This window comes from Etheostoma cragini, chromosome 4, assembly GCF_013103735.1.
Source record: "Etheostoma cragini isolate CJK2018 chromosome 4, CSU_Ecrag_1.0, whole genome shotgun sequence".
NCBI classification, from domain to species: domain Eukaryota; kingdom Metazoa; phylum Chordata; class Actinopteri; order Perciformes; family Percidae; genus Etheostoma; species Etheostoma cragini.
The window spans coordinates 9,885,002-9,911,540 of NC_048410.1; the positions used below are offsets into that span (position 1 = coordinate 9,885,002).

The 26,539-nt window shown below is 39.4% G+C and overlaps 1 protein-coding gene and 1 long non-coding RNA gene across 7 annotated transcripts in view; one reads left to right on the forward strand and one right to left on the reverse strand.

Annotated features, from left to right (window-relative positions):
* dlgap4b (discs, large (Drosophila) homolog-associated protein 4b) overlaps positions 1 to 26,539 on the reverse strand; it is a 100,447-nt gene that overhangs the window by 9,812 nt on the left and 64,096 nt on the right. For 3 of the 5 annotated variants that reach the window (XM_034869198.1, XM_034869202.1, XM_034869199.1), the window contains 5 exons: positions 12,288 to 13,552; positions 11,987 to 12,201; positions 10,076 to 10,177; positions 9,142 to 9,292; positions 7,437 to 7,692 (listed from right to left, as the gene is read on the reverse strand). In XM_034869198.1, the coding sequence (XP_034725089.1) occupies positions 7,437 to 7,692; positions 9,142 to 9,292; positions 10,076 to 10,177; positions 11,987 to 12,201; positions 12,288 to 13,478 (1,915 nt within the window). In that variant the 5' untranslated portion in view covers positions 13,479 to 13,552. Of the gene's footprint in view, positions 1 to 6,887; positions 7,041 to 7,436; positions 7,693 to 9,141; positions 9,293 to 10,075; positions 10,178 to 11,986; positions 12,202 to 12,287; positions 13,553 to 26,539 lie in introns of those variants that run through there. The other 2 variants (XM_034869203.1, XM_034869201.1) reach the window with 2 other exon arrangements.
* LOC117943236 lies at positions 5,777 to 10,082 on the forward strand. 2 transcript variants are annotated; one of them, XR_004656322.1, is made up of 4 exons: positions 5,777 to 5,998; positions 6,904 to 6,990; positions 9,130 to 9,346; positions 9,441 to 10,082. It is a non-coding gene; the product is annotated as an uncharacterized LOC117943236 (long non-coding RNA). The 2 variants fall into 2 exon arrangements; XR_004656321.1 differs by having other exon boundaries at positions 9,130 to 10,082.

A 26,539-nucleotide genomic window follows, 5' to 3' on the forward strand; every position in this document is an offset into this window, starting at 1 on the left:
GAATGGTATGGGTGCCGCCTGTAGTCTTTGCGGTGTATGCAAGGGAAATTTTTAGGCGATGCCACAGTCTGCTTCATCGCCAGTTCTTTGCCGTCAGCCTCTTGTATCAGGGTCTTATGAGAGATATTCACTCTCATTCTCTTGTTGATTTAATGGATTGTTAGAAAAATGCCTGGTCTGATATACAGGAAAGAGTTTGACACCAATGTCAAATAAAAAGCCACCAAAAACTTATTGCAATTGACAAAACTATACAAAAAACAGTAGACACTACATAAGCTTGGTCAATGTTGGATTATTTGACAGTGCTTAGTTCCATGGTCACATGGCAGCACATATACAGGGTTACAAATTTTAAGCCAAGCTCCTTACAGTGGAAACTTTTATGTGGGCTTACATGAAATCCACACAGCGTGAGTCCAGCATTCAACATAAAAGTTTACTAGTTTTGTGAAATAAAAAAACCTTAGTCAGATATTTCCATTTATTGCTCTGTCCCCTGTCCGACTACATTATTTCACTACCAGTAGAGCCACTACTTCACTTATCTTATCCATCAACCAAATCAATTGTCTGTGATGAGGTCAATACATAAGTTCCCTTACAGTCTGAAGTATAACAGTGAGAGCAGAAATAAATGTGTTAGCAGGATTTCACCCAGTGACAAACACATCAAAACAGATCAAGCTTATGGGCTACAAATAAAAAACTAAACTAAAAGTACTGTGCGTAGTTAAGACATTGTATTTACAGATTTCATTCATCTATGGTTTCAAAATGCAGATAAAAAGTAACAGACAGAACAAACAGATATATTATATAAAAGACTCAATTGCTCTTCTGTTGCCTCTTCGGAAAATTCAAAGAGTCTGATGCCTTCAATCAAGAAAGCATAGAAATCCCCTCATACATGGTAAAGGCAAAGTGTGATGCTGGGCTGCCATAACCTAATCTAAACAAGGAATTTTTCTTGGAACATTATGAACCCTGTGGCTACTACTGTATGTGGTCCGTTAAACAGATGCTTTATTTGACACCACATTGGAAAAAAACAGTGGGAAGCTAATGGAACTTGTACAAGACCATGGAGGAGTTAGTACAGACTACAGAGAGGGGCAGACAGTATATTGAGGCTCATAGCCTAATATTACACACCAAATAGGATTCCACCAAAGGAAACTGTGGCAGAAACATTTATAGAGACAGACTACTGTGAGGGATATTAATTCAATTAAAAGATTTTCCAATGAAATTACATGGTGTGTGCATTAGGATGTCACGTACACAGAACCATAATCTGTTTTAATGTCCATTTTACTGACTCTAGTAAGTGGGCCCATACTTTTCTGTAAAGCTTAGCCATTGTTTACTAAACGCTGTTACATTCAAAGTGTAAAAGCAAAAATAAACAATACATAATCAATGGATGAGAGGTCCATAGGAGTCAAACTCTTATAAATTGTAACGCAGTGACATCCAAAAGGAAACTACACGACAGCATGTAATGACCCGGTGAGGCACCGCATGAAGCAAACCTAGTTTCTGCTTAGTGTTGCTGCACTGAATGCATTGGTCAACAAGGATTTAGAAAAAGCCTTGCAGCAAACATGTGAGCTGCCGAGAAAACACTCAAAACAAAAGGGTTGTTGTTCATTGTAATCCATTACTTAGCTTTATCTCTAATGAGTCTACAACCCCCTCACCTGTCGAGAAACTCATGTGATCTCACACAACCTGAGTTGAGTTGCTGCTGTCAGTCAGCTATGCCATTTCCTCAGTTTGAACTACTGCACCACAAGTGACTCCAATGTCCTCCTGGTCTTCCTCTCAGAGCTTCTGTGTGCTTTTATGGGTTCACCCCCATTACTTAGAAAAACCAAAACATCATGCAGTCTGTCAGTAAGTCAGTATAGTTCAGACTTTTATTTTGATAACTATTTATTTACTTATTTTCTTAAAGAACGAAAACCTATACAACCCAATTGCAGACTGGATCTGCTTTTGATCAGTGTTCAACCTTCTGTACTTGTTATCTTTATCTTACCTTAAACATACCTGTACCTCCAACACTCTACACCTGACTTGTTCCAGGATAGAGCTCAGATTTGTCAATGCTGGCCTCAGTCCTAGCCGAGATACGGAACAGCAAACCGTTCCAATGCACTCAAGGTTACATTTAAAAAAAAAGCCAAAGCACTGACACCATCTGTAAACAACAAAGATGACACCTAAACCACACCCAAATTGGACCATCTTCAGACCTTGGCTAAGCCTTCATATGCCACACATGAACATCACAAAAAGAGATCTGACGCACGCACGCACGCATACACATACCATATAGATATACACTCTTGTTAAGTTGCCAGACAGAAATCCAGTCTTATCAATCTATTTTCATTAATCTGCAGTTTAGCCTCCGACCACCATCCTTTTCCACCTGGAGAACCTGCCGAGACAGCTGCTTACTGTCCATGGTCCCTCTCATGCCAGAGAGAGATGCTGGGCAGAATGAAGTTGTCACTGTTGTCACTGCAGCTATGTGATGCTGGCGCCACTACGTCCCACTCTGCAGAATAGCTGTCACTAACTGGGTGTATGAGGGCATTGAAGGGTATTTGGACACCTGCCCTGCAGTTCTCTGAGCGTCACATCATACTTTCGTCATTTTGAACAGAATTCACCCCTAAGTCTTAATATCACAGAATCTGCTTTATCCACCAAAACAAGCCCTAAAATCATAACTGACAGCTGCCTCTGAGATTAGACAGGAGATAAAGTAGTTGAGCTGGACACAATAAATGGGCCAGGCCAATATCAGCCCATTTTAGCATATGACAAATATATCAATGCTGTATATATTGGCCAATAGATAACAAGAAACTGCAATTAGAAATGCCAAAGATAATGTATTTTAATTTCAAAAGTGTAGTCTGCATAGTTCCCCCAACAGAGAGCACTGACAAATTGAGCTATGCAAGTGGGATCTCTAGCGATGACAAAGTCAGTCGGTCCACCACTTCGGTCAAGACTGACATTTCTCTATGATTATCGGATGGACTGCCATGGATTTTGGTTCAGACATTCATGACATTCGTAATTTGTAAGAACCTGGTTATCCTTAGACTTTTCAAACACCTCAATCATCAGGTCAAATTGACCAATACATTTGTAGTATATGACTGAACCACATAGACTAAAACTAATGACAATCCAATTATCCTCAGTTGAACTTTACTGCAAAATAGGAATTGTTAGTATGCTAACAAAACTAAACTAAGATTGGGAACACTGTAAACATTATACCTTTAGGATTGTCATTTTGTTTAAGAATGGTTTATGCAATGATTTGTCTAGTCACAGCCTAACAATGGCTTACAACCACATAAGTGATCAGACAGGTTTTGAACAAGTTTAGAGTTTAACCACATTATCCACTGTTAAAACTGTACTATGAAAAAAGCTACGGGTTCATCATCCTAGTTCTCAGCAGAGAAACTGAAACAATGAAAGTTGTAATAAACTTAACAAATTCCATAGTGTAGCAAAAAAAATTATAGCGTAGAAAACTGAATCTGGCTGATTCCTAATAAATGCCTGTTGAAATCCAGAAAATCCATCCATGAGAAAGTTCCCACAGTTGGATAGTGTGAGTGGCACATATTTTAACTGCCCATTTCCTGTATGCTATTAGAAAGCCACACAAACATTCACAGCTATGCAAGCATAAAACACATGGGTATCAGTTACTGGCAAAAGGACCAGTGCTGACAAAGACTTTCCTTAGTTTAAACTCTCAGTACCACAGATAACAAAATTGACATGAAGCCAAACACTGTAGCTTTTTTAAAAAGATGAATTTGTGTAGATGAGCTGCTCAGTAGAATGTATTGGTTGCTCTACAGAAGGGAATTTAACAACAGTGACAAGCAGATGCTTTGTGCCAAAAATGTTTGAGTGGAATCTGGAGTGGGCACTGGGCCCTGCTGTTTTTTTTAATGCCATCTGAACAGTGGTTCTGTTGTCCACTACGAGCGCTGGCTCAAGATGTGATTTTCAAGGCTGGAAAACAATTCAACACAACAACCCCAAAAACAACAACCCCATGACTGCTTTCTACATACCCTCTCACCAGTGTAAGCAATTCACCGCATACAAACAGATTATATCTTGGCTAAATACTCACAAACTGAAAGAAAACCCCAAAATTTGAAACTTTGGTCAACCTTTTATGCGCTAGAACCCAAAAATTGGTCTCCTCACTATTAATAGCATATTAAAGGTTCCCATGGAAAGATTGGGAATTAATAATTACCTAAATATTTCTCACAATGACATTACTGGTGGTTATTTTTTTAGACCTCGAAATCCAAGATCAGGTTCAAAACTAATTTTTGCCTAATTATTACAGAATTGCTGTTATGTAAGGAATCAATGTTGCAAGGAAGCAAACTGAGACACTGAAAGTTAAACAAGGGTTTTAGCCATAGTTCAGGGAACAGAATTGGGTCTTAACTGTTTATCATTAACAATATCTTGAATTTTTTTGGATTGATTCCCTCATTGGGCACATTACAGAACGCGTCAGTTCACTGACGACGCCTGATCCAATCTGCCTCCAGTCTTTCTTATGTAAGCCACTCCAAAGATGGTCAAACAATCTAAATAATTGTGGAGCAGATGAGACACTCAGGGTGACAGCTTTGGTCCCGCTTTCTCCAGTGCTATAAAGCATGTTGAACTATTCACCAGCAACATCTTAAGCTCATTGGTTGAGGTGGTGCTGCTCTGTGGTCAGTTGGAGGTGGACACTAATCAGGAACAATGAAAGACAAAGGATGGCTTGTGATGCTCTATTTAACGGTATAGTATTGCTTGCCAAGTTGCCTGCTGCCTGCCAGTTGACCCATCTGTATTGTTAAATCAAATAACAGCCACAAGACACAGACAACCTTGCCGGAGACTATATTCCCAACTCTGTCCACAAAGCCATTAGTCCAATTAAATATCACATTCAATGCTTTCATCAACAGCACAGCTACTAAACTGTAAAGTCTTAAATGTAACCTCAAATGGGATTTTAACCATGTGGCAATAGGCAACCATGACAGGCAACCATGCGGGACCAAATTGGGGCAGCCCTCAAATAATAACCCGTGAAGGCCAATTTTCCATGTCAGCTACCAAAAAGAAGCAGTTTTTATGAGGTAGCAATAGGCCATCAGAACAACTACAGTAAGTACAGTAACTAGTTCTCATACAGCTTCAACAGCACCCCACTTTACTCCCCTGGTGGAGTATCACAGACATGAGTGCAGCACAGTGCTGACACACATAGCGGGTAGCTACATGCTTTTCCAATGTCAGCAACAAAGCACACATAAGTACTCAATAATAATACAGTAAAAGGTGTATCAAACAGATAGTATGCCAGACCCTTTGAGGCGGTTGTGGAGACAGACAGACAATCCCAGAGTTTGGAGATATCAAATGACAGAGAGATGATTCTCCCAATTCCCTACATACCGTTTTAGCTGTGCTTGATGGTTTCAAATTGTTTCCATCTTACTCTCCCTTCACCAAATACTTTTTCCAATACTTTAATATTTCAGAAAAATGATCAATTCCCTCTAAATTTGGCTTCTGCAGAGAAGCAAATTTACATAGAGTACTCCATGCTGTTAATAATGTCGGTATCAATGACATAGAGTGACACAGAATGAATACCCTGAGCGGTTTTTACTTTAAAGGAACGAAACGTGATGTTCAATAGCACCTGCTGAAGTTTTTAGTCAACATCACATCGAACACAGTGATGTTATACGTGGCTTTCACGTAATTTACCGTCGGATGTGCTACTGTCAACTAACGACAAACCCAGAGTAAAGTAGTTAACGTAACCTGCGTAACACGTTTCTGTGGTAATGTTAAACGGTTAACGAGCGTCCAGTCACCACACAATCAAGTTAGGTTACTAGCCTACGTAACGATAACGTGCGTGAGTTAACGGGAAACACACTGAGCACTATATCCGTTAAAAACTGTTAAAATACTTACCCTGCTGTCAGGCTCAGACAAAGTGTTCAACACAGCGGTGTCTGTGACTTAAGTTATGTTCTTATGATAGCTCTAACCGGAGCTGACACTCTCTCTGTCGAGGCTGTGAGAAGAGAAGCCGGGGTTTGTTGCCTTTGTTAGTATCTGAGCCTGAAGGAGGCGTGTCTAGTGATGCCTCCAGGGGCGCCTCGGAGCAGTTTAAATATTGTGCCCATAGATCTAACCCGTTAATTTAAAAGCCTACATCCACGATTACGGTGCTTTTGATAGGCAGTTAAATAAAAACGTGGATACCTTAGTAGAGTCACTTTTGGGGACCGTTTTATTTTTTTATTACGTGTTGCGAGAAAAAGCTCAATGCTCTTTGTCAAAGCACATTAATAAGCCATCAACATGTATTATTATTGCACAACATAAAACAAAACAAAATGATCAAAATAATTCAGATAAATAAAATCCGATCTAGATTATTAGGCTAGATCTTCAGCAATATCAGAATGGAAATTAAACAATTCTACCAGCCTGAAGGCAGTATATGCTCTGTTGTTTATTTAGAAGACTATGGGGAAGAGCGCCACATGGTGGATACTCAATGGTGATAACCCAAGCAAAACGTCAAGAAAAAGCAGATTGCTTAGGGCTTTCTTGTGCTGGTGTGACCTGTAATTATTTCAATGACAACCAAAGCTCCACTGACCAACATCGCCTTTTTTGGGATCAGTTTAACTTCATAGTGAATTTAATTTTTATTTGAATTTCTTTGGTAGTCCTTGAAGTAGTAAATTGATAGATATCTTTTTATTGTGCAAGAGCTGGTTTTAATTTGTTACCTGTGTGTGTGGGTAGGGTGCGTTGTCTGTCTGTCTCCAAACGTTGAAGAAAAATTGCAAGCTGTTTCTCCTTTGGGGCTCTGTCCAAGCCAGTGGCTATCAGGTAAGAGCCAAACTGTTCTTTCCATGTCTTCCACTGTGTAGATAGGCCGTCTAGCATGGACAAAAGAGGCTGCATTTGAGCTAAAAAATTATGGTGTGTGCACTTTGGTGGACTAGTATCCCACTCAGGACAAAGGAGCATTTAAATATGGGAGTTACCTATCAATCCAAAGATTATGGCCCAATGTGTTTGAGTCGCTCTTGAAAAGGTGTCACAACTTCACATAAATCATCAAAGTTTAATAACCAAATAAATAACCCAAGCATATATGCACTATGCATATTGTGTATACAATAAAGAAAGCATTCAGGCCATAGTTTGGCAGCACTTAACACTCCATTATGGTAAGAACTCCAAGAAACCATTTCCCTCTTTCATATTGTTTATGAAGTCAAATGAATTAATTTGCGGCACATTTATCATCTGTTTTTCAGCCAGTGACTCACCAGTGTTGGTGCTGTAGGTGCGAACAGTGGTGTCAATTGGAGGCGGTGAGCAGCCTGAGTCTATGGATGCTGTGTCATCATCTTGGGAACAGCCAGCCTGGATCGCTCTCAGATAGCTGTGGCTGCGGGATCGGAAGCATGTTGGCATGGGCAAATCTAGAGGCTCTGGGTTGTCCTGAGAGTGGGAACGAGAATCTCTGAATGTGGACTCTGAGCTGCGGTCCTCATAATGATGACTCATTTCCAGGTCCCGTAGCTGGAGGAAGATTAGCAAAGACAGTAACAGTAGTTATGCAAGTAGAACAGTACTGCATGAGTGGGATCATTTTGATAGAAACTTCTTCTAGCGCTGAAGGTGACCATTACCGACCAAGCCGCCTAGCAGACTTTTTATGTAAAGGGCATTCTTCATTTGTGAGACACATCTGATAGGATGCAATAAGATGGCAACAAAAGGGTCAAAGTTGAAATGTGTGGCAATAAGATACAATTAGTTCTAAGTAGTGCAGAGCACAGTTCTTTTTAACTCAGTGAAACCAATGTTACTCCTCCTGTTTCCCTTCTCGCTGGGTTTCTTGATAGGCTGTCATTCATCTGTAAAATGCATTTTCTTTTCTTGCCATTTCTTACATGGCCAGCTATATAAGAACTTTAAATTTACAGATAACAAAAGAAATGCTTAGGCAGGAGACACGTGTTTATACAGAAACTACATGTTTTTTTCTTCCTGAGACTTCTTTAGTTCTTTTTTTCTTATTACTCCTTTAGTAAGAACCAGCTTTGCAGAACATGTGTTTCATCTTTTGTTGATTGACAGAAACAGACTGAGTAGGAGTTAAAAATGTGTTGCAAAGTTATTTTGATGGTTCACTGAGTGGTGACAGAAGCATCTAAGGGCGTGAGTGCGGAAGAGGCAGAGCAAAAGAAAACAAAGCGGTTAATTTACACCTAGACACATTTTGGAGGCTTGTAAAATGCTAGGTTATGTATGGTTGTTCTGATTTAGCTACCTATTGTGAATGCAATTGGTTTTGCATAGCATTCCAAAATTATACAACTTGACCCCAACAAGTCTGAATTTTATTGCATAATAAATGTGTTTGGTATGCTGCTATGCATGCAAATAAAGCAATACATTCATATATTGGACACATTTGTTGTAATGTGGTGACATCTCAAGAGATTGGGTGTAAACCTTGCTAAGAGCCTGCACTCCCTCATTTGACTAGTTCACTGAAAAAGATCACAGCCCCACTGCGTAGTTGTTCATCATCTTGGTGACCTTGTCAGTGTTACGCTAATAGCTCTTATGTAAGTAGATAAATTAGACTTAAAACTACCATTGTCATTCATTTGTCAAATTAATATGAGACACAGTTGGAAAAAAGGGATTCTTTGTTCACAGGAAGCTCAGTTTATAACTGTCATTCAAGCTGTATCTGTGAAAATGCAAATTACATTTCTGAAATTAGTTTGTGTGGCTCAAGGCAGACAAAGGGATCTTAGAGTATTTGCTTGGAGCCAAGTCATATAAATTTTGAGCAAGTACATACGTATGAATTCATAACTCATTAGAAAAATGTTTGCTTCGCTAATAAGAGAAAAGGAGACACAAACGGACAATAGAGAAACAGATTCATTATTTGGCCTCTGACAGCTCAAATTAAATGCAATCACTATCTTTCTTTTCCAGAAAAGCACTGACCTGTCCCAAGCAGCTACGTCTGCCCAAGGTGCTGCAGGCCTGGCTGAAGTCATCATCATCCCAGCGTGGCAAAGACGAGATTGTACCCCCAATGCAGTCCAAGTTGTCCAGGCTGCGATTATTGGAGAGCTCTCTGAGAGATGGAAGACAGCTGGAAAGAGAAGTAAAATGAGAAGAAAAACAAGATAAAGGACATGTGTTAAGTGTTTGAATTATAAAAAGGAAATTAAAGGCGATGTCCGGACATATTCAGGGAAACTATGGAAAAACAGTTGACGTTTTTTATTATACGATGACAGGGAGGCAGAAGGGAACATGGATCAGGGAAGAAAATGAATGATCAGCAAAACCAGGAATTTAAAGAGAGACAAAATATAGAGAAGGTTGTCATTCAGGTTACCTATTTCATTTCCACATTCCTTTATGAGTCATCGTGAAGACAAATATCTACTCAAATTAATCTTATTTCGGCATCAGTCATTTCAGCATCTGAGCATGCAAAGCCAGTGATGTCAGGGTGACGCACGTACACAGCTTTCTGTGCCATCATGGTGCCAAAGACAAAGAACAGCTTTAAGTTTGATCAGACAGGAGCTCCAAAGTCATGTTTTTAATTATTCTTTGTTGGCACACAGTGATAGTCACATGACAATAAACTGCAATGTCATGGTTTTTGGACACAGATGTCCCCTCATTCCCCCATTCAAATAGTGTCAAGCTCAGCTTCGTTTCACCTAAAAGCACCAGGCAGATGGTATTTATAGGCTTAAGGGAGGTTGGCAGTTGTTGACAGCAGGGCATGAATTTGGCATTTGGAGTTGCCACTGACTTTACAGGCATTGCAGGGCGGCAGTGCAAAGTCATTGATTGTCCAATTTGACAAAAGCGTTTTGCACCACAATCCCAGGATGTGGCTTATAGACCTGTCACTAACCTGCTCATTGACCTGCCCAGCTGGTGCAGAGAGGGCACACTGTGGAGTGGAGACCACAGGGCATCTAGCTCCCCTTGCAACAAGGTGTAATCCAGGGTTCTGCTGCTCACGCCAATCAGGGTGGAGCAGATTGGAAGAGATTGGGGTGGATGGTCAGGCATTGGAAGGGGGAGTAGGGTTAGTCATTCAAGCACGCTTAAGGGAAGAATAAATCCTTAAATTTGTGAACATAGACTTTAAAGTGATCTGAAATGTTGTATTTATGTGGAGGCGTCAAGAAGGCCCCTGACTGTGTTTCTCAGAATGATGTCTGCTTCTTCTGGTTGAAGAGTCTTGCATCAACACTCGATCTCTGATCCAACCAGAAATATACCCACTGGGAAAGTGTTTGCATATACAGTAGTGCGACACTGATATTTTGACACTGCAACCTCCAAATTTAAGGAACACATTGACAACTGAAACATGATCTGCTTTATAGAAGGTATTGTCACAAACGTCTTAACAATTTCAATATCTATTTCAATATCTTTCAATATCTACCTTGGTTAATATCAAAAGTTGATTATAATATACATGTGTCCTCATGACATTTTAAGCATTGTTCAATTTACTTATGCTAACTGTACAAACTCTAAAAAATCTCCACAGACTAAGTATGAACATCTAAAACAAAAGACAAAAATTGAGTGATTAAGAAATTAAAAGAGTTTTGTCTTAACAAAAAAATCCCCGCAGACAGTTATTTTAGATAGAAAATAATTTATGTTCGACAGCAGATGAAACTGCTGACAAAACCTTTTGCGACTTAAGGACAATGTGATTGTTCTGCAAATGTGCTGAATACTTTGAGGTCTGAAATCTGAGTAGACATCACAAAACATGACCGTTCTGTATTGCTTACATTTGCTGAATATTTCCTTAGATACAAATAAAAGAATATCAAGGCATTTCTGTCATTTTATGAAAAGGTACAGTCAACTCAGCTATGTCCCACTGCGTCTTCATTACATATTGTACAATATGTCTGCTTTAGAAAGCATGTAGTTTTAATACAAGTGAGATGTGATGCCAGTCACTCGAAGAGAGATTTACTGGTTGATTGAAAACAAAAGTCAGTGTAAACTACCCTAATGTGGTCTGTATCCTTTTAGCTAGAGGGCTTTGTGGGTCCAACAAAAGGAAGGTAACAGCTGATGTAGGTAATAGTATGATAAAGTAGTATGGCAGTAAGGCTGGCATGTGGGAGACAATGGGGAGTCTGACACCACTTAATTCTATGCGTGAGTAAGCGCAGCGTGGACTGTATGTGTTTGTGTGTGCATGTTGTATGCATTGGTATTTTCCTCCAAACTGTTATGGTAAGGCTGGGCGTGGTAGTTTTCCCTCTGTACACCCAGAAAATAGCGGCTTATTTATTTTCTTTTGATTACTGAGAGGTTGTGCCAATCAGTATTTTTAACTGTGTTCTTAGGAGCATCTGGGCAGGCTCTGAAAATCAAGAGCTTTTATAGCCCCCCATATATATTTTAAAAAAGACACTTTTTTAAAGTATATTCACATAGAGGTAACGAGGCCTTTAAGTTATATATAAAACAATTCAACATTTGTGAATTTATCAACTGACCATTACTTAAAATATTGGCTTGTTTTATAGTTGTATTTTCAAACCATAATGATGTAAACAAACTTTTAACAGCATCAGAAAACTTTAGTCAATCAGATTCATGTTTGTCTGATGTTAATTGCTTGATAATAGGTTGCAAACCAATTTTCTCAATCTTTATCATTGGTTATTTTGGTTTATCTTTAAATCACGCATTGTACCTTTAACACAAGGTTGTTTCCCTTGCTGTTGAATGCTAATATGCATATTAAAGCACATCAGTATGTCTCAGTGTGTAGTCTTACTTGCGTTGGGGTAGCTGGTCGCTCAGAGACTGCTGCGTAGCCCTGAGGTAGCTCTGGCGACGAGCGGTGGTTTTTGGTGAGGGTTTGGGGCTTCCCTCTGAGTCGTCGCTGTCCTCCATGTCTCCCATGGCCTTCACATAGCTACCACTTCGCATCCGCCGACATGGAATTTCATTGGCGCCCCCGCTACGGCCTAATGTGCTACTCCAATCACCCTACAGACAGCGTTAAGTGGATATAATTAGTCTTTTTACTATCAATGTCATTTTTTTATCGCTATATTCACTTAAGGTCTACTCACCCTTTGTCCAACCTGTAGGTAGTTGCAGGTTAGTTCAGGTTGGCAGGATTTGGACTTGAGCAGGGACCTATCCAGAGTAGCAGAGCCCTTCTGGATCACCTGTCTCGGCTGGCCCATTGTCATTGTGGACCAAGACCCTCCTTTCATATAGTCATTATCATTTATTACCATTCTTCCTGCTCCACCTAGTCTATCACCTACTCCACCCCCAGGCCCCGTATGTGCTTGATACTTCATGTCATTGCTGCTTTTGGAGGAGCTGATAGTGTTGTAGCCACTGTGTATGTATCGGGTCTGGCCCCCTTGGCTGTCATGGCCAGTTGGACGCCCCAGAGTCATCATGCCCATGGTGTTATGGTAGCTGCTTAAATCACTGCTGTCCAAATCGTCTGAACTCCAATAACCTGACATGTTAGAGCGTGGTCGTCGCTTGGCAGTGGCCTCTGCTTTTGTACCCCGATCTTTACTTTTAGCTCTTCGATTCTGCTTTCCTCCGTCTTCAGTGCCAGATGAGCCTCCACCACTGCCAGTGGAGCGTCCATTGACATTTCCTTTCATGTTGTGGCTCTCCAGTGACTGGGACTTTGCAAAAAGCTTTTGTACTGAGTGCAGCATGTAACGGATACGACCAGGACTGTCTGTGCGCTGCTTGTCGGCAGCAACAGCAGACGTTCGATGAAACTGCAATGTGCTGAATCCATCACGGCCTCCAGGTAGCTGCTTATCAAACTCCAGCAGACTGGATGGTGCCTGGTTCTTGGTCATGTGATGTGATATAGTTGCTGAGCCACTCGTAATCATAGGTGTTCGTCCACTCAGCCCTGTCATGCCCATGCCCATGCCCATAGACATGGACGTGCCCATGGTCCCTGTACTTATCCCCCCGATGCTGTCTCCAGGTGGGGAGAAGTCAGACTGGTCGTAGGTGTTGTAGTGAATCCTGGGGAAGGTGCTGCTGTTGGACAGCTGATTGTTGAGGGGCAGCATGCAGTCTGGTGGAAGGGAGCCTGGGTTGGCTGAAGGATAGAGGTGGGTGTCCATGGTGCCATAATGGTCCATTGTGGGGCTTAGCAGGTAAGGGCTGAGTGGGATGGTGCTGGTCTTCTGAGAGTAGAGGGCCTCTGGATGGCCTGAGGAAGGTTCACAGGAGTCAGGTGGGTGTCTGTTACGGTTGGTCCCCAACCCTTTCATGGTGGCAAGGAGGTCCGACCTTCTAGAAGACCCCCAGGCCAAATAGAAATGACTGTTGACCGTGAAGGTGATTCCTAGAAAACAGATAAAACAGGACAGAAAGACACAACACAAGAGAGAAGTTTAGAACTGATTAATATACTAGTGAACAAAACAGTAGTGTACAAAACACTCATGGGCACTATCTGCCTATCTGCTCAGCCACGCAAACACGCCCACTTATGTGCCAAACCAGACTACAAACTGTAGCTGTGAGTGAATGCTGTGCTGTGAATGAGCCAGCTTTCCATTGCCTCCCACAGTGAACATCTGTGTTCAAATGCTGTGAGTGGATGGAAAAACAATGTGTGGAACAATGTTGAGCTGTAGACTGTGGGTCAGGGCATACATTATTGGTAAAATAACAATGGCTAGCAGTCATCTGTAACTCCAAACACCTCCACAGCTTTGTAGGGCTACAGTATATGCCAACAGTCAGTTAACAAATATCTCATCTTTTCGGTCTAATTACATTCTGAAAAAGATTAGAAGAACATTAATTCACACAGCACAAACATTTCCATTCACGTGCACCAATCAACAAATACATTGTGTTGGTGTAGCACTGGATATTGAATCATGTTCCCGTTCATAAAAGACAACAACAAAAAAGTTAAAAGAAAGTCCAAATAATAGACCTGCGGCCTCTCAGCATATCCTACAGTTTAGTTGTGATAGAGAACTAGAGCCCGACTGATATTAGGCATTTCCTGAACTATTGGAATATTTTAAAAAAAGTTCATTCATCAGAATAATTTATAATGACAACTAAAGGATTCTGATACATGAATATTTCAAAAATAAAATAGAAACGGATGGTCAACAGTGTAATGAGTGTTGGCGTTGCAAAGCTTGTCCACCAGAGGGCACTCTACAACGTTCCTGATTTCTTTTTTTGTTATTGTTTTTTGTTGTTTCAGGATTTAAAAAAAATATATATCTGCCAATATATCGTAATATCAGATTTTTAAATAACCAAATATTTGCATTGGGATGGGCCATAAAAATCCTTTATCGGGCTGTATACAGAACAACCAAATCTCTGGGGAGACCCTTTCTCTGCCCATTATTACATCTGTTTCTCTTTCTCTCTCTTTCCCACTCTTCATTCTCTGTCATCCTCCCACCTCCAGTGGGTATCCCTGGCACTGGTCACCAAGATTCTGTCCTATCATTGCATGGCGAGCCAAGGATGGCGGGCAGACTGTTATAGGGAAACCAGTAAAGAGGATTTGACCAGCATGGGGTGGGTTTCAGGAGTTGGCAGCTCCACCTCCTTGTCCTACTAACCTAGCTGTGCCTGGTAAGGATGATATTTTATGCATGAAAAATGAAAGATGATGAAAGCCAAGGTGATACAGACTTTCATGGTATTTACGCATTGACATGTACAGAATATTCATGATGGCTCCTAATGCAGTGTGGAATAATCAATAACATAGAAATTCAAATTTGTTTGTAAAAGAATGCCACGGAGCTGCCATTCAATCTGCTTTCTTTCATGCTTAAATTTTGAGCAAAAGAATGCTTACAGTTAAGAAAACTCGTCCTACTCTCTGGTTTGTGAGGAATGTCTGAATGAAGTAAAGTGAGTAAATTAGTGATTTATTTTTTCCATTCCTGCTAGACTAAAGGAACCAAGCCTGTCAATGCAGATACTGTTCTTGAAAGTCTATTAAAACTTAACAGTATGCATGCCGCTTCCTTATCTCTGTTGGTGTTGTTAAGCAGTTTAAAAGACTACTGCTCTGCTTTGGGTCTACAGGTTTTGTGAAATCCCAGAAAATAATATTTCTTTTACCACAGCATATGAAAGTATTCCGGGCCATTTATTGTCCTAGCAATCACAAATCTAACGTTTTATTATAGCCTTGGCAGCTGAAGCTGAATGCATATATAAGTCATCCCAAATAACTCAAATGTCTAATATTCAGATCATTCCTTACATGGTTCCGTGGATCTTTAATAACGCTATACCACACAGTTCTATCAAATCCTCCCCAAGATTGATAAATAGTAGTTGTAGTGTATGATAGCATGCAAGCATATTAGATTTGGTTGGACAGAAAAAAACAGATATGACATATCTTTTGATATAGTTTTTTTTAATATACCTATTGGCAAGCCAACGCATCTTAAATTCATAGCTTTATATTACAGCTGCTTTGCACAATGGCAGACTTGTAATTTTTGCTATAGGACGTCCTTTGGGCCGGCACTCTAACCAGGACTTAACCACTTTGTTTCTGGTTAGGTACTCCTATTGCATGTACTCTCACTCCAAAAATATCACAAATATGAACTAAAAAACAACAGAATCTAGGAAGGGGACAGTATTGCTCTTTTTTCCCTAACTTAAATTTTTCCTGGTACTTTATTTGAAGTGTCAACCTTGCAGTCAATGGCTTTCTGAAAGTTGAAAATCAGATGTGAAACAGTCCCCAAAAAAACGTATTTAATGTCAGCCTTGCCCTGTCTGAAAAACAACAACAAAAGTCTGCTTTGTACTCTTGTTAAAAGGCTATTTGAATCCTCAAAATAGACTGATTTCTAAACAAAATTCACCTTCAGAGACCTAGAAACCAATGAGACAATGAGATAATTGCAAGTTATTGTCAGACAGACAATAAGTGAATAAGTCAGCTCACTACACAGCACACTGTGAGTTGATAGTGTTTCAGAGAAGGCATTGAAATTAATTGTGTTACTTTGCCTCTACATGATATGCACACACACACACACACACGCACACACACACACACACACACACACACACACACACACACACACACACACACACACACACACACACACACACACGCACACACACACACACACACACATATTACTTTAGCAGTTAGGTATTTGCAACAACAAAAAAATCTCCATATAAATTATAAGCCTGGATTTCATGCCACTATTATTAGCATGCTGCAGGCACAGACTCATTTAGAGTTATTAAAAGAGCCATTCTGAGTGCCATCTCTGCTGATAGGGTCCAATCCTCTAAATCCTTTTACACCACATTAGCTAACTACTTCATATCCCGTTGTGACACGCCACTCAGCTGAGCTTAGCATACCCTCCTCAATGTGTCAACCAGTACGCCTTGAAATGACAATGATAGTCGCATTATTAATGCAGGCAGGACTGTAAACTGTACACTGCCAGTCAAACGTTTTTCACACTTTAGCACATTTACAAAATGTTAGTTTTATTTGGTTAATGCTCAACAAGTGCAGATAATTATAATTGTAACACAAATAAGATTCAGGTATAAGAGACTTTGTGTGTGACTTTTTAAATTAATTGGACATGACCTAGAAATGACCTGGATCTCCATTACTCCAATTACGGATTTGTAGCAGAAAATATATTGTAGATGCTACATAATTAAGTAGTGGACTTATTTTTAGTGAATTGCTTTAAAAAAGCTGTGATTATGAGCTAATTAAGATGCTGATTCATAGGTCCTTAAAGGCATACCCAGTGTTATGTTGTAATAAAACCCACATTTTCCTTCAAATCCCGTAAAAAACATTATTGAAATTATTCATACAGTATGAATGACTGACTTATTACTTATGATTTCATCTACATCTACATGACATTTCAGGACAAATTTTGAGATCTGTCCAAAAATAGTAAAATGTAGGCTGTTCATATTTCCACAGACAGAGCATGTTATATAAGCAAGCATATACAGTATATTGTGTTGTTACATTAGTCATAAAAAGCTGAAGCTATTGGTCCCTTTGTCAAAACTGGAAAAATGGCAAGATTCAATGTGTCCACTGGGCAAACAGACAGCATCTTTTTTTTTTACATCTAGGTTATGAAATGCCCAGCAGTGTTGAATAATATGACAGGCTGGATCTCACCAGTGTGACTGAAAACGCCTGAGGCTATATGGTTTTCATTAATAGGGCAAAAAAAAATCTGAAAATCAAATATGTATAGATCCTGTATAATGCCAGTAAACTCAAACCTGCTACATTTTCACTGCAAAGTATAACAATATAGGTTAGACATGTTTACACTCAGGGAAGATAAGTCAATAATTTAGATAAAGTTTCTGCATTCAGTAGCTCAGATTGACAAGTGCACCTCAGTCTGTGTACAGACAATGCTCATAGAAAACAGTGCACACAAGAATGTTAATGTCTCTGTGTTTGTGTGTTTTTACACCCTGCTTGGAGCGTCTGGTGGTAGCATCTCCCTGCCTTGTGCACTGGGGAGCTGCCATCTGCTCCCCCAGTGGGAAAAGGGGCATTTGGCACCATGTCAAATTCATGACCTTACTCATTCTCTCAGCCACCGCAACCTCAGAGCCCCAGGCAGTTCATGCTACTGACCAGAAGAGGGCGATCACACTCAATACAAGCTGTTTCTGCCAAGTTCCATCACTATCTAACATTTTTAACGTGGGGATATTGGGGTGGGGATTACAAATCTGACAGAATGCAATGAAGATGTGATGAAAAGGTCTGTGTTGATGTCAACTTACATTTAATGATTAAAAACGAAAAAGTTCCAGAGCCACCTGAAACTATTGTCTCTAAAGCCCCAATATCTTTTTTTGTAAAGATGCTCATAAATCTGGTATTTTTTTAGCCTGACGTTTTGCTTCATATGAAACAGTTTACATTATTTTAAAGACACACTGTTGCAAGTAAAAGTTCTACATTTAAAATCCTTTTTTTGTCTTTAACTGAAATATTACATCAGTGGTACAGACTGAGAGATGAATGTTTTGGGATGAAAATTGTTGAATTGAATTAAAAGAGATGTAAATAGTGCACAAATAAATATAGTTTCAATAGGTTCAATGTTTAATCTTTAAAAAGCCAAATAGTTTAAACCCAATGGGGCTTTCATCTTGAATATATATAGCCTAGTACTTCAGCATTCTAGGGACTATCTGTCAGTCTTTATCCAGTCAGGCTTCCCTCTATTAACCTTGTGTGAATGTCCTGTCTGTCAATATTTACCTATAGCACTGAATGAAGATTTCATCAATTTTTATTTCCAACAATATTTACCCAGTTAACAGATTTCCTGCCATGAAACAGTTTTTATAAAATATTTTAATTTACAGACCTAAACTGTGCCTTCCTGGAAACAGTCCAATTGATTGCTAGATCCTGGATCAAAACGTCTCTTGGCCGTCTGTGTTATAGCCCTTGAGTTGCCAGATTTTTTCGACCGGTTGCCAGTTTCTAGATTGGCAAATCTGTGGGCGGCCAGATTTAGATTAGAGACCATGCAAAAGACATCATCCCCTCATCTGAGCAACACTGTACGGAGAAGCAGTTTGTCAGAGCACAGCTCAGTCAGTCAGCACTGAGCCCATCTGCTCTATAGGCTTACAGCACTGCTCTATAGACAGGGGGCAGCTCTGTGTGTGTGTTAGTGTGCTGTGTCTAAAGGCAGTGTGTGCGTTACATGTAACAAGGGAGGCAGATGCTTGCAGGCTGCTGGTGAGGAGGAAGGGACAGAAGGAAGTGAGGGAAGAGCTTTGGGAGAAAGGTGTGGGTTTTGACAGCAGTGGAAATGTAAGCTATCTAACAGGACTGAGAAGGTGTGAAAATGAGTAAATGTTTTGTTAACTGAGCATTGGGGAGAAGGTGAGGACATTTAAAGATGCAAAGGAAGATGAGAAACAGAAATCAGCAAGTAGGGAGAAAAGCATCGAGCAGGAAGAGCAAGAGAGGTTAGTGTCAAGAGAGTTGTGTCTTTTTGCATTTATGAAGTGTATGAGTGTTCAATGCATGTGTTTATCCCAGAAAAGGTGTGAGGGTGTAAATGAATGTGACTATGTGAGGCATATGCATGTGCAAAAATAATTGCCCACGACTGCTCAAGAGATTTGAATTTTCTTTGTTTTGATATAAGTTATGGCGCTCTGTTCAATTGAATGTACTGTAATTGAATAATTTCTCAGTCACTGAGTGCCTCTGAGTGTTTGCGAGCAGAGACATACACGCACACACACACACACACACACACACACACACACACACACACACACACACACACACACACACACACACACACACACACACACACACACACACACACACAGTCAATTGTATGTATGTATGTATGTGCCTCACATAATTAATAATAGTGTATAAGGGTACGCATGCATGCTTGTGTGTGGAGCATGCTAACCTTGTCCCAATTACACTCTATCTATTCCATCAGTGCTGTGCTCTGGCCTATTTTCACAGCTATAAATTTACTGCTCTCCCCTCTGCTGTGATAGATGACCCACTCGTTTTAGCCCATCTCTGAAGACTATGAGCCAGAAAGGAAGTCAGCGAAAGACAGTGGCACCACTTCACTGCTTATGATGGTGATGGAACTTTCCATGACCTCAAAACTATTTGTCTGTGTGTGAAGCGAGTACATTAAATGGGTATGGAGGGATGTTGGTACCTTTACGTTTTTTTCTGGATGAGAAAAGCCTAGTATGAAAAATAGTTATAAATGTAGGAGTCACATGGAGATCTTGAGAGTGTTTAACAATTAAGAAATAAAGCTCTTCCAGTGTACTGAGTATTTATGAATTTTTACTTGTGGTTGTCCTAAAATGTTAACAGGGGTTAAAGACTTCAAGGCTGTGTATTGATAAACGTCTTTTGTCTCTGAAGATATATAAACTGATTTGTGGACACAGTTTTATAGTTGCTATTCTGTCACTGTTCCTGACCTCTAATCTACCTGGAGGGGATCAAGTCAGCAGACAAGAGGTCAAAAAAATATCAAATTTTTAGATGGCTGAAGTCAATAATCAGATATTATATTTTTCCATTTATCTCCACAATAGTCACACATAAATATCATGCCCACAGTATTTAATATTCAGTAATGTTTCAAAAGCAGTAGAACTTTAAAGGATTTACATATTTTCAAGTCTGTCCTAATACAATACTCACATGTCTATAAAGTAAGGTCATTATTTTTCATAATTTCTCCTTTTCATACCGGCCATAAAAGGATCCCTTTATGAATCCCATGTAAGAATTGGGGGACAAAATCCATAACAAATACATTTCCAAGCATTTCAAGTATTTAAAAGCATGAGCCAGTCAAATCAAGTGGGTATCTTCAAAAGTCACGGAGCATGAAATTCCCTCTTTGTGTTTCCCCACAGACAGTGTTTTCTTGCTGAGCTGGAGGAGAGATAATTCTGACTATTAAAACCTCATTTTAGCTTCAGCTGAATTTTGGAACACAGTTTGGCACAAAATGAGAAATGTGGATTTTGGATTTTCCCTTAAACAATGTTCAAAGAGGGTATACACAGTAGATTTGATTACAGCAACTAATAACTATTTACATGTACACATGGGCTTTGTTGATAGGGGTATTGTACGGGACTGCATTGACCTGAAATAAATGTGACCCTTTCAGTTAAGTACTTATTCTGCAATAGCCAAGAGTGGGCAAGGCAAGGTAGATATATTTATATGGCACATTTTATGCCCTAAGGCAACCCAATGTGCTTTACAGATTACAGAGAGTAAATCAAAATAAAACAAAACAAAAGAAAACATCAATTGCACAGAGAAAAGAAAATAGAAGATTAATAAAAAAACCAATGGTAATAAGTCTTTAGCTCATATTTTTCCACATTTGAGCAGCATAGAAACTAAAGGAAGCTTTGGCATGTTTAGTTTTGACTCCAGGAACAGCCAGCAATAAAAACAGCTGACCCAGTTGCTGAGTTGTTTAAAGAAAACATGTCAATAATTGTACTAATAAATGAATGATTTGATATTGGCCTGTAGTTGTTCAGTAAAGATAAATCCAGATTACCATTCCTATCATTTGGGTTATCAACATAAATATTAAAATCACCAGTAATAATTACACAGTCCATTACAGTAATGAAAATCCGTCATCAAATAATGCAGCTAAATATTTTGGTGGCCTATAGATCTTTAATAGAATTATTACCCTACCAACTTATTCTTGTTTGAACTAGAACACGACTTTAATTAAACTGGCTTCTCCACCTCCTCTTCTTCCTGCTCTAACTACATCCAGGTCCAAGTTAAAGTTTTGGGGCGCTGACTCAATGTGAGCTGCTGCACTTTTTGTCGTTTTATTCCAACCATGTTTCAGTGAAAAATGTAAAGTCAAGCTTATGATTTCTAATAAAATCATTAATCAGAAAGGATCTCTGACAGGGTGTACGTGGCCGAGATCTTACATTCAGCAAAGCCAAACGTGCTGTTTTAGGCTCAGGTTCAGAGATTATTGTCACTTGGCGAGGAATAACAAAGGTGCAAAGGTAGTTGGATTCACCTTTTATCTTCTATCACTAATCATACAGGTTTTTATATGCTATTGCATGATTAGGGATGATGTAAACGAAGTGAAACACTGAATGAAAAACATCCATTGTTTTCAAACGGTAACTTGACAGTCCGTACTCAATTGTTTATTGTTTATTGAGATTAGCTTCTTGAATTAGCACCACGGCGGAAACGATCAAACACAAACCTCATAATCTAACCAATCTGAACCCAGTTTTAAGATGGACACATGGTGACCAGACATGGTTTAGCACAACTTTTTATGAGAGTGAATTTTTATGTTATGGAATGACATAGTAGTGGTTGTCTCTTGCTGGGTCCTGCACATAGCAAGGCACAGTTGGGGGAAAGGATGGTGGGCTACAGTTGTGGCCTCTATTCAGGGCAAATTGAAAGGAATAATGCAAGCAGTTTTTTGTGTGTTTAAAAAAAAAAAATGCAAGGACATCATTCAAACACACAAGGCTCTCACACAGAGATGCACACCATGACCCACACACAGTAAGGATCCACTTTAAAGACAAAAATACCTGATCTATTATATGAAGCCACCACATCAAATAAGTCGCTCTTCATAATAATGCTATTGCAAACAACACAGATAACATCAATGAGCATTAAAATTAAAGTTAAATGAAGGGGTATGAAGAGGATGATGTTTTTTCATATTGAGCAAACTTTGATAGGACCTGAAACCTCTCAAATCCTATTCCTACACTTCAGCTCAGCGACGTCCTGTGCGGTCTGTGAGATGTTGCACTGTGTGTGTGTGGACTACGAGCAGCCACCCACCGCACACACAAATCCCACCAGGATAAGCCTTAAACCTCACCCACTTCAAAATGCTCTTGACCTCACACACAATAGCTGGTCCACACATCCACACAGCCTTGACATCCCTTGACCCCGCCCTCCATCACACACACGCGCACACGCGGACACAAAGGAAGCTGAAGCAGTGCAATGAGACTTCCTTCTGTGAAAGGAAATGGTGAAAAGTCAAGTCACTTCCTGTTGAGATGTGAGGGGTGATCGTGTGATGGGGGAGAAAGGACAAGGGTCCTCCCTGGATGCCAAGGGGCTCAACCGTGCATTCATGCCTCACAATCCCCCACAATCCCCCACATACTGTCAAAATAATACTCTAATGGCTGTCTGTCAACCAGTCAACGGAAAAAGGATGAGTTGTTGCCATGACAATGGTCATAAAGCCAGCAGGATAGGCAGACATGGTATGTATGTACGATTTTATATCACACAGAGCACTGACATTTAGGAGACGTGAACTACAGCCCTCAGCTCTCATGGAAAATATTATACTACATCTAGTCTGGCTAGATAACATGCACTTTTCCAGAGTCTGTGGTCCTGCAGTATTATTGCTGTAGCTGAAGTATTCACCACACAGCTTTCAGACACCATAAAATACTGTGATTGGTGTTTTTGTGGTTCAGTATCAAACCTAGAAAAATCTTCTCCTCAGTTTCATTGTTCAGACTGTCAATGACAGTTGATTGTTAAATATGACATTTATTGTAAAAGTACCTGGCCATGATGTGAGGAGTAAAAATATTGTTTTTCCCCATTCTGTTAGTGGGGCATGTGTTCATATTTCTCTATCTCTCCATTCAAGTTCTTTGCATGGTGTTTCAAAATACCATTAGCTCATGAAAGCCATACGAACCAATATAAAGTACATCCTGCCATTATGTAAAAAACATGAGTTTTCTTACTTCTTTCTTCTCCACTACCCTTGGATATGTGAATTTAACACACTACCCTAGGGCTGAGATTTTGACCAACTCAACAATTTTTGGATTTACAACTTACAGCTGTGAACAATAAAATGTATTACTATTGTTCTGTTGTGTTTTTGCATATGTGATTTATACAGGGGTTAGAGAAAATGTACACACCCATGCTAAACTTGATAAAAAAAAAAAAAAAAACTTTTGATAATTGATTGCAATGCCTTGCTTCCAAAAATTTAGGAAAATCCAACCTCTAAGGACACCAATTTTCTTCGTGAATGAATATTGTCTTGTAAATAAATAAATATTCTTCCTTAAAATACAGGGGGCATAAGTATACACACCCCTATGTTAAATTCCCATAGAGGCAGGCACCCTTTTTATTTTTAAAGGCCAGTTGGAATTAAACTAACCCCATATCATCACATACCCTTCACCATACCAAGAGACTGACATGGTTTGATTTTATTTAGTCAATCCCTATGTATGGTGAAGTAATTTGAATATCAAATTGTGGGGCTTTTTTAATTCCAAAGGCTAAGGGCTCTTTATCAGGATGCATAGTATCCTGATCCATGAAATAACTGGCCTTTAAAAATATAAATGTGCCTGCCTCCATGGGAATTTAACATAGGGGTATGTATATTTATGCCCCCTGTATTTGAAGGAAGAACAGTTATTTATTTAGGATATATTATGCATTCACAAAGACAATTTGTGTCCTTAAAAGGTTAGATTTTCCTAATTCTTTTGAATTAAGGCATTAAGATCATTTCCATAAGATGATTTTTTACTCCGCTTTTTAATCAACTTTAGCATGGGTGTGTAAACAGTCTCAAGCCACTCAATATTGTAAGGCTGTGTAGGTTTCACTACATTATAAGTCTGCTTAATCAACTGGCTCCCATGTGGTTTTCTTCCCACTGTGGTTTTAATATCACCACTGAGAATTAGCTTGTTAAACTACACTGAAGTAGGAAATGTGGATTTTCTTTGCTGATAGGACTTTGGAGACAGAGAGGATGTTGACCTTGACATAGTCATTTTTTTATTTTTTTATTTCTTCTTCTAAATTGTGAGTAGGCGGTTTGTGTCGCCCTGGTATGTTAGAACTTGTGAAAATAAACTGATTTCAGAGGTAATTCTTATCTCATCTCTGGGGAACCAACGATTCATCTATGCTTTTTAGACATCATAAATAACAAATGGTAAAACAACATAAATGTTTGTGCATAGCATATTAAAAACATCGCCAAATGGGATGAAGCATTTCATTACTGTTTAGAAAGGATACCCAGTTTATGTTCCAAGTGTAGAACAGTAAGAGCACTTCTACGCTATCCTAGTCAGACTAAAAAGTGTTTCCCTGCCAGCTACTTTCTGCACACAGAGAAGAGGCTTTTTAAAAGCACAGGATGAGCACTTCATAATGCAAGTGCATAAAGAAACGAGAAAAGGGAAGGAGGGAAGAAACTAATTAAGATGTACACTGTGATTCAGGGAAATTGCCACATTCTCCCTCTCTTTGTCTGCAGATAGCTCAGCGAGTAATGCATCAATCACAGCTGTCCTTTGCAGCCGTGCTCTCCAACCTACATTCTCATTCACAGAGTGAGCTCTGCTTCGATCACAGTGTCTCAATATTGTATTCGTACCCTTTCTGTCTTTCCTCTGCGATGCTATTGGTGATCTGATTTTTCCCCGGCAAATGCTACATGTCTTACTTTGACCTAAAAAGGAAAGCCCAGACTAATCTGCCATAGAGAAAGTATGTACGGTTAATTTGGTATCAACCTGCGGTGCACTATTTGAGCATGGTTCCTATACAAAAGACAGTGTCAAATGCAAAGTCTAGATCCTTTTTTAACACGTCTAGCATGGTCTATTGTGAGTGTGATGTAAGCTACACCCTCTCATCCTCCTCACAAGGGAGACTCCCATCAGAGGCCTTATGGGAAGGATTGAGGGGAGTCCCGTAATTGGAGGCTTCTGTTATCTCCTAACCACAGCTACATAGCTGGCTAGACAGATTCCTGTTTCAACAGAAAACTGGCACATATGTATGCGCCTTTGTGAATGTCAAAAACTATATTTGTATGCACATGCATACCTCAGAGTGCATGAGTGTACGTGTGATATAGGAGGTGTGGGTGCAAATATTTGAGAGAAACCACAAAGACAGTACATTGTGTTTATAGGTGTGTGAACTGTGAAGGGATGAAGGACAGTGGTTGACTATGTGGCCGCATATAAGAAGTGGTCATGTTTGTGGACGTAATCCTTACATTGAAACTGATGCAGTACCATGAATATTGTTCCACATTTCCATTAAAATGACAGCCATAGATAAGGCCTCACAAACCAATTTCAAAAGGCAGCTCTACATGATCATGGCTTGGATTTCTACAACTTGTGCTCATTGCTAACAAAAAATAACATGCACTACCTCTACAACAAACAAACATACATGTAACATAATCCTGCAGACACAATGTTCAATGATCTGTGAAATATTACTTTCATGCCACCCCCCTTTTTTTCTTATTGTAATTACATCACAATGTACAATGACTCCACACCAGTACTAAAAATCTTCTCAAGTCAATTCTGTGACTACCTATACATTTTAATTTCTTGAAACAAATGAAAAAATCACCAGTTTTGAAAGAATATTGCAACCTGTTTCCTCTACCAAACAAGAATTTTCTAGATGAGTGTCTGAGAAAGCCAGGTTGATATAGTAGACAACAACAACAATTGGCATTGGTAAAAAACTGAAATATTATTTTTGCATGGCTGATCTTTTAATTTGTTTAAGAAATAATTATGTAAGCCAAATTGTCCACAATTCTAAATAACATTTTAGCAACTTTACGGTAAATATTTTGGTTTATAGGTTTGGTTAAGTCTCAATTCTCTTCAGCAAATAGGCTCTGATAAAACT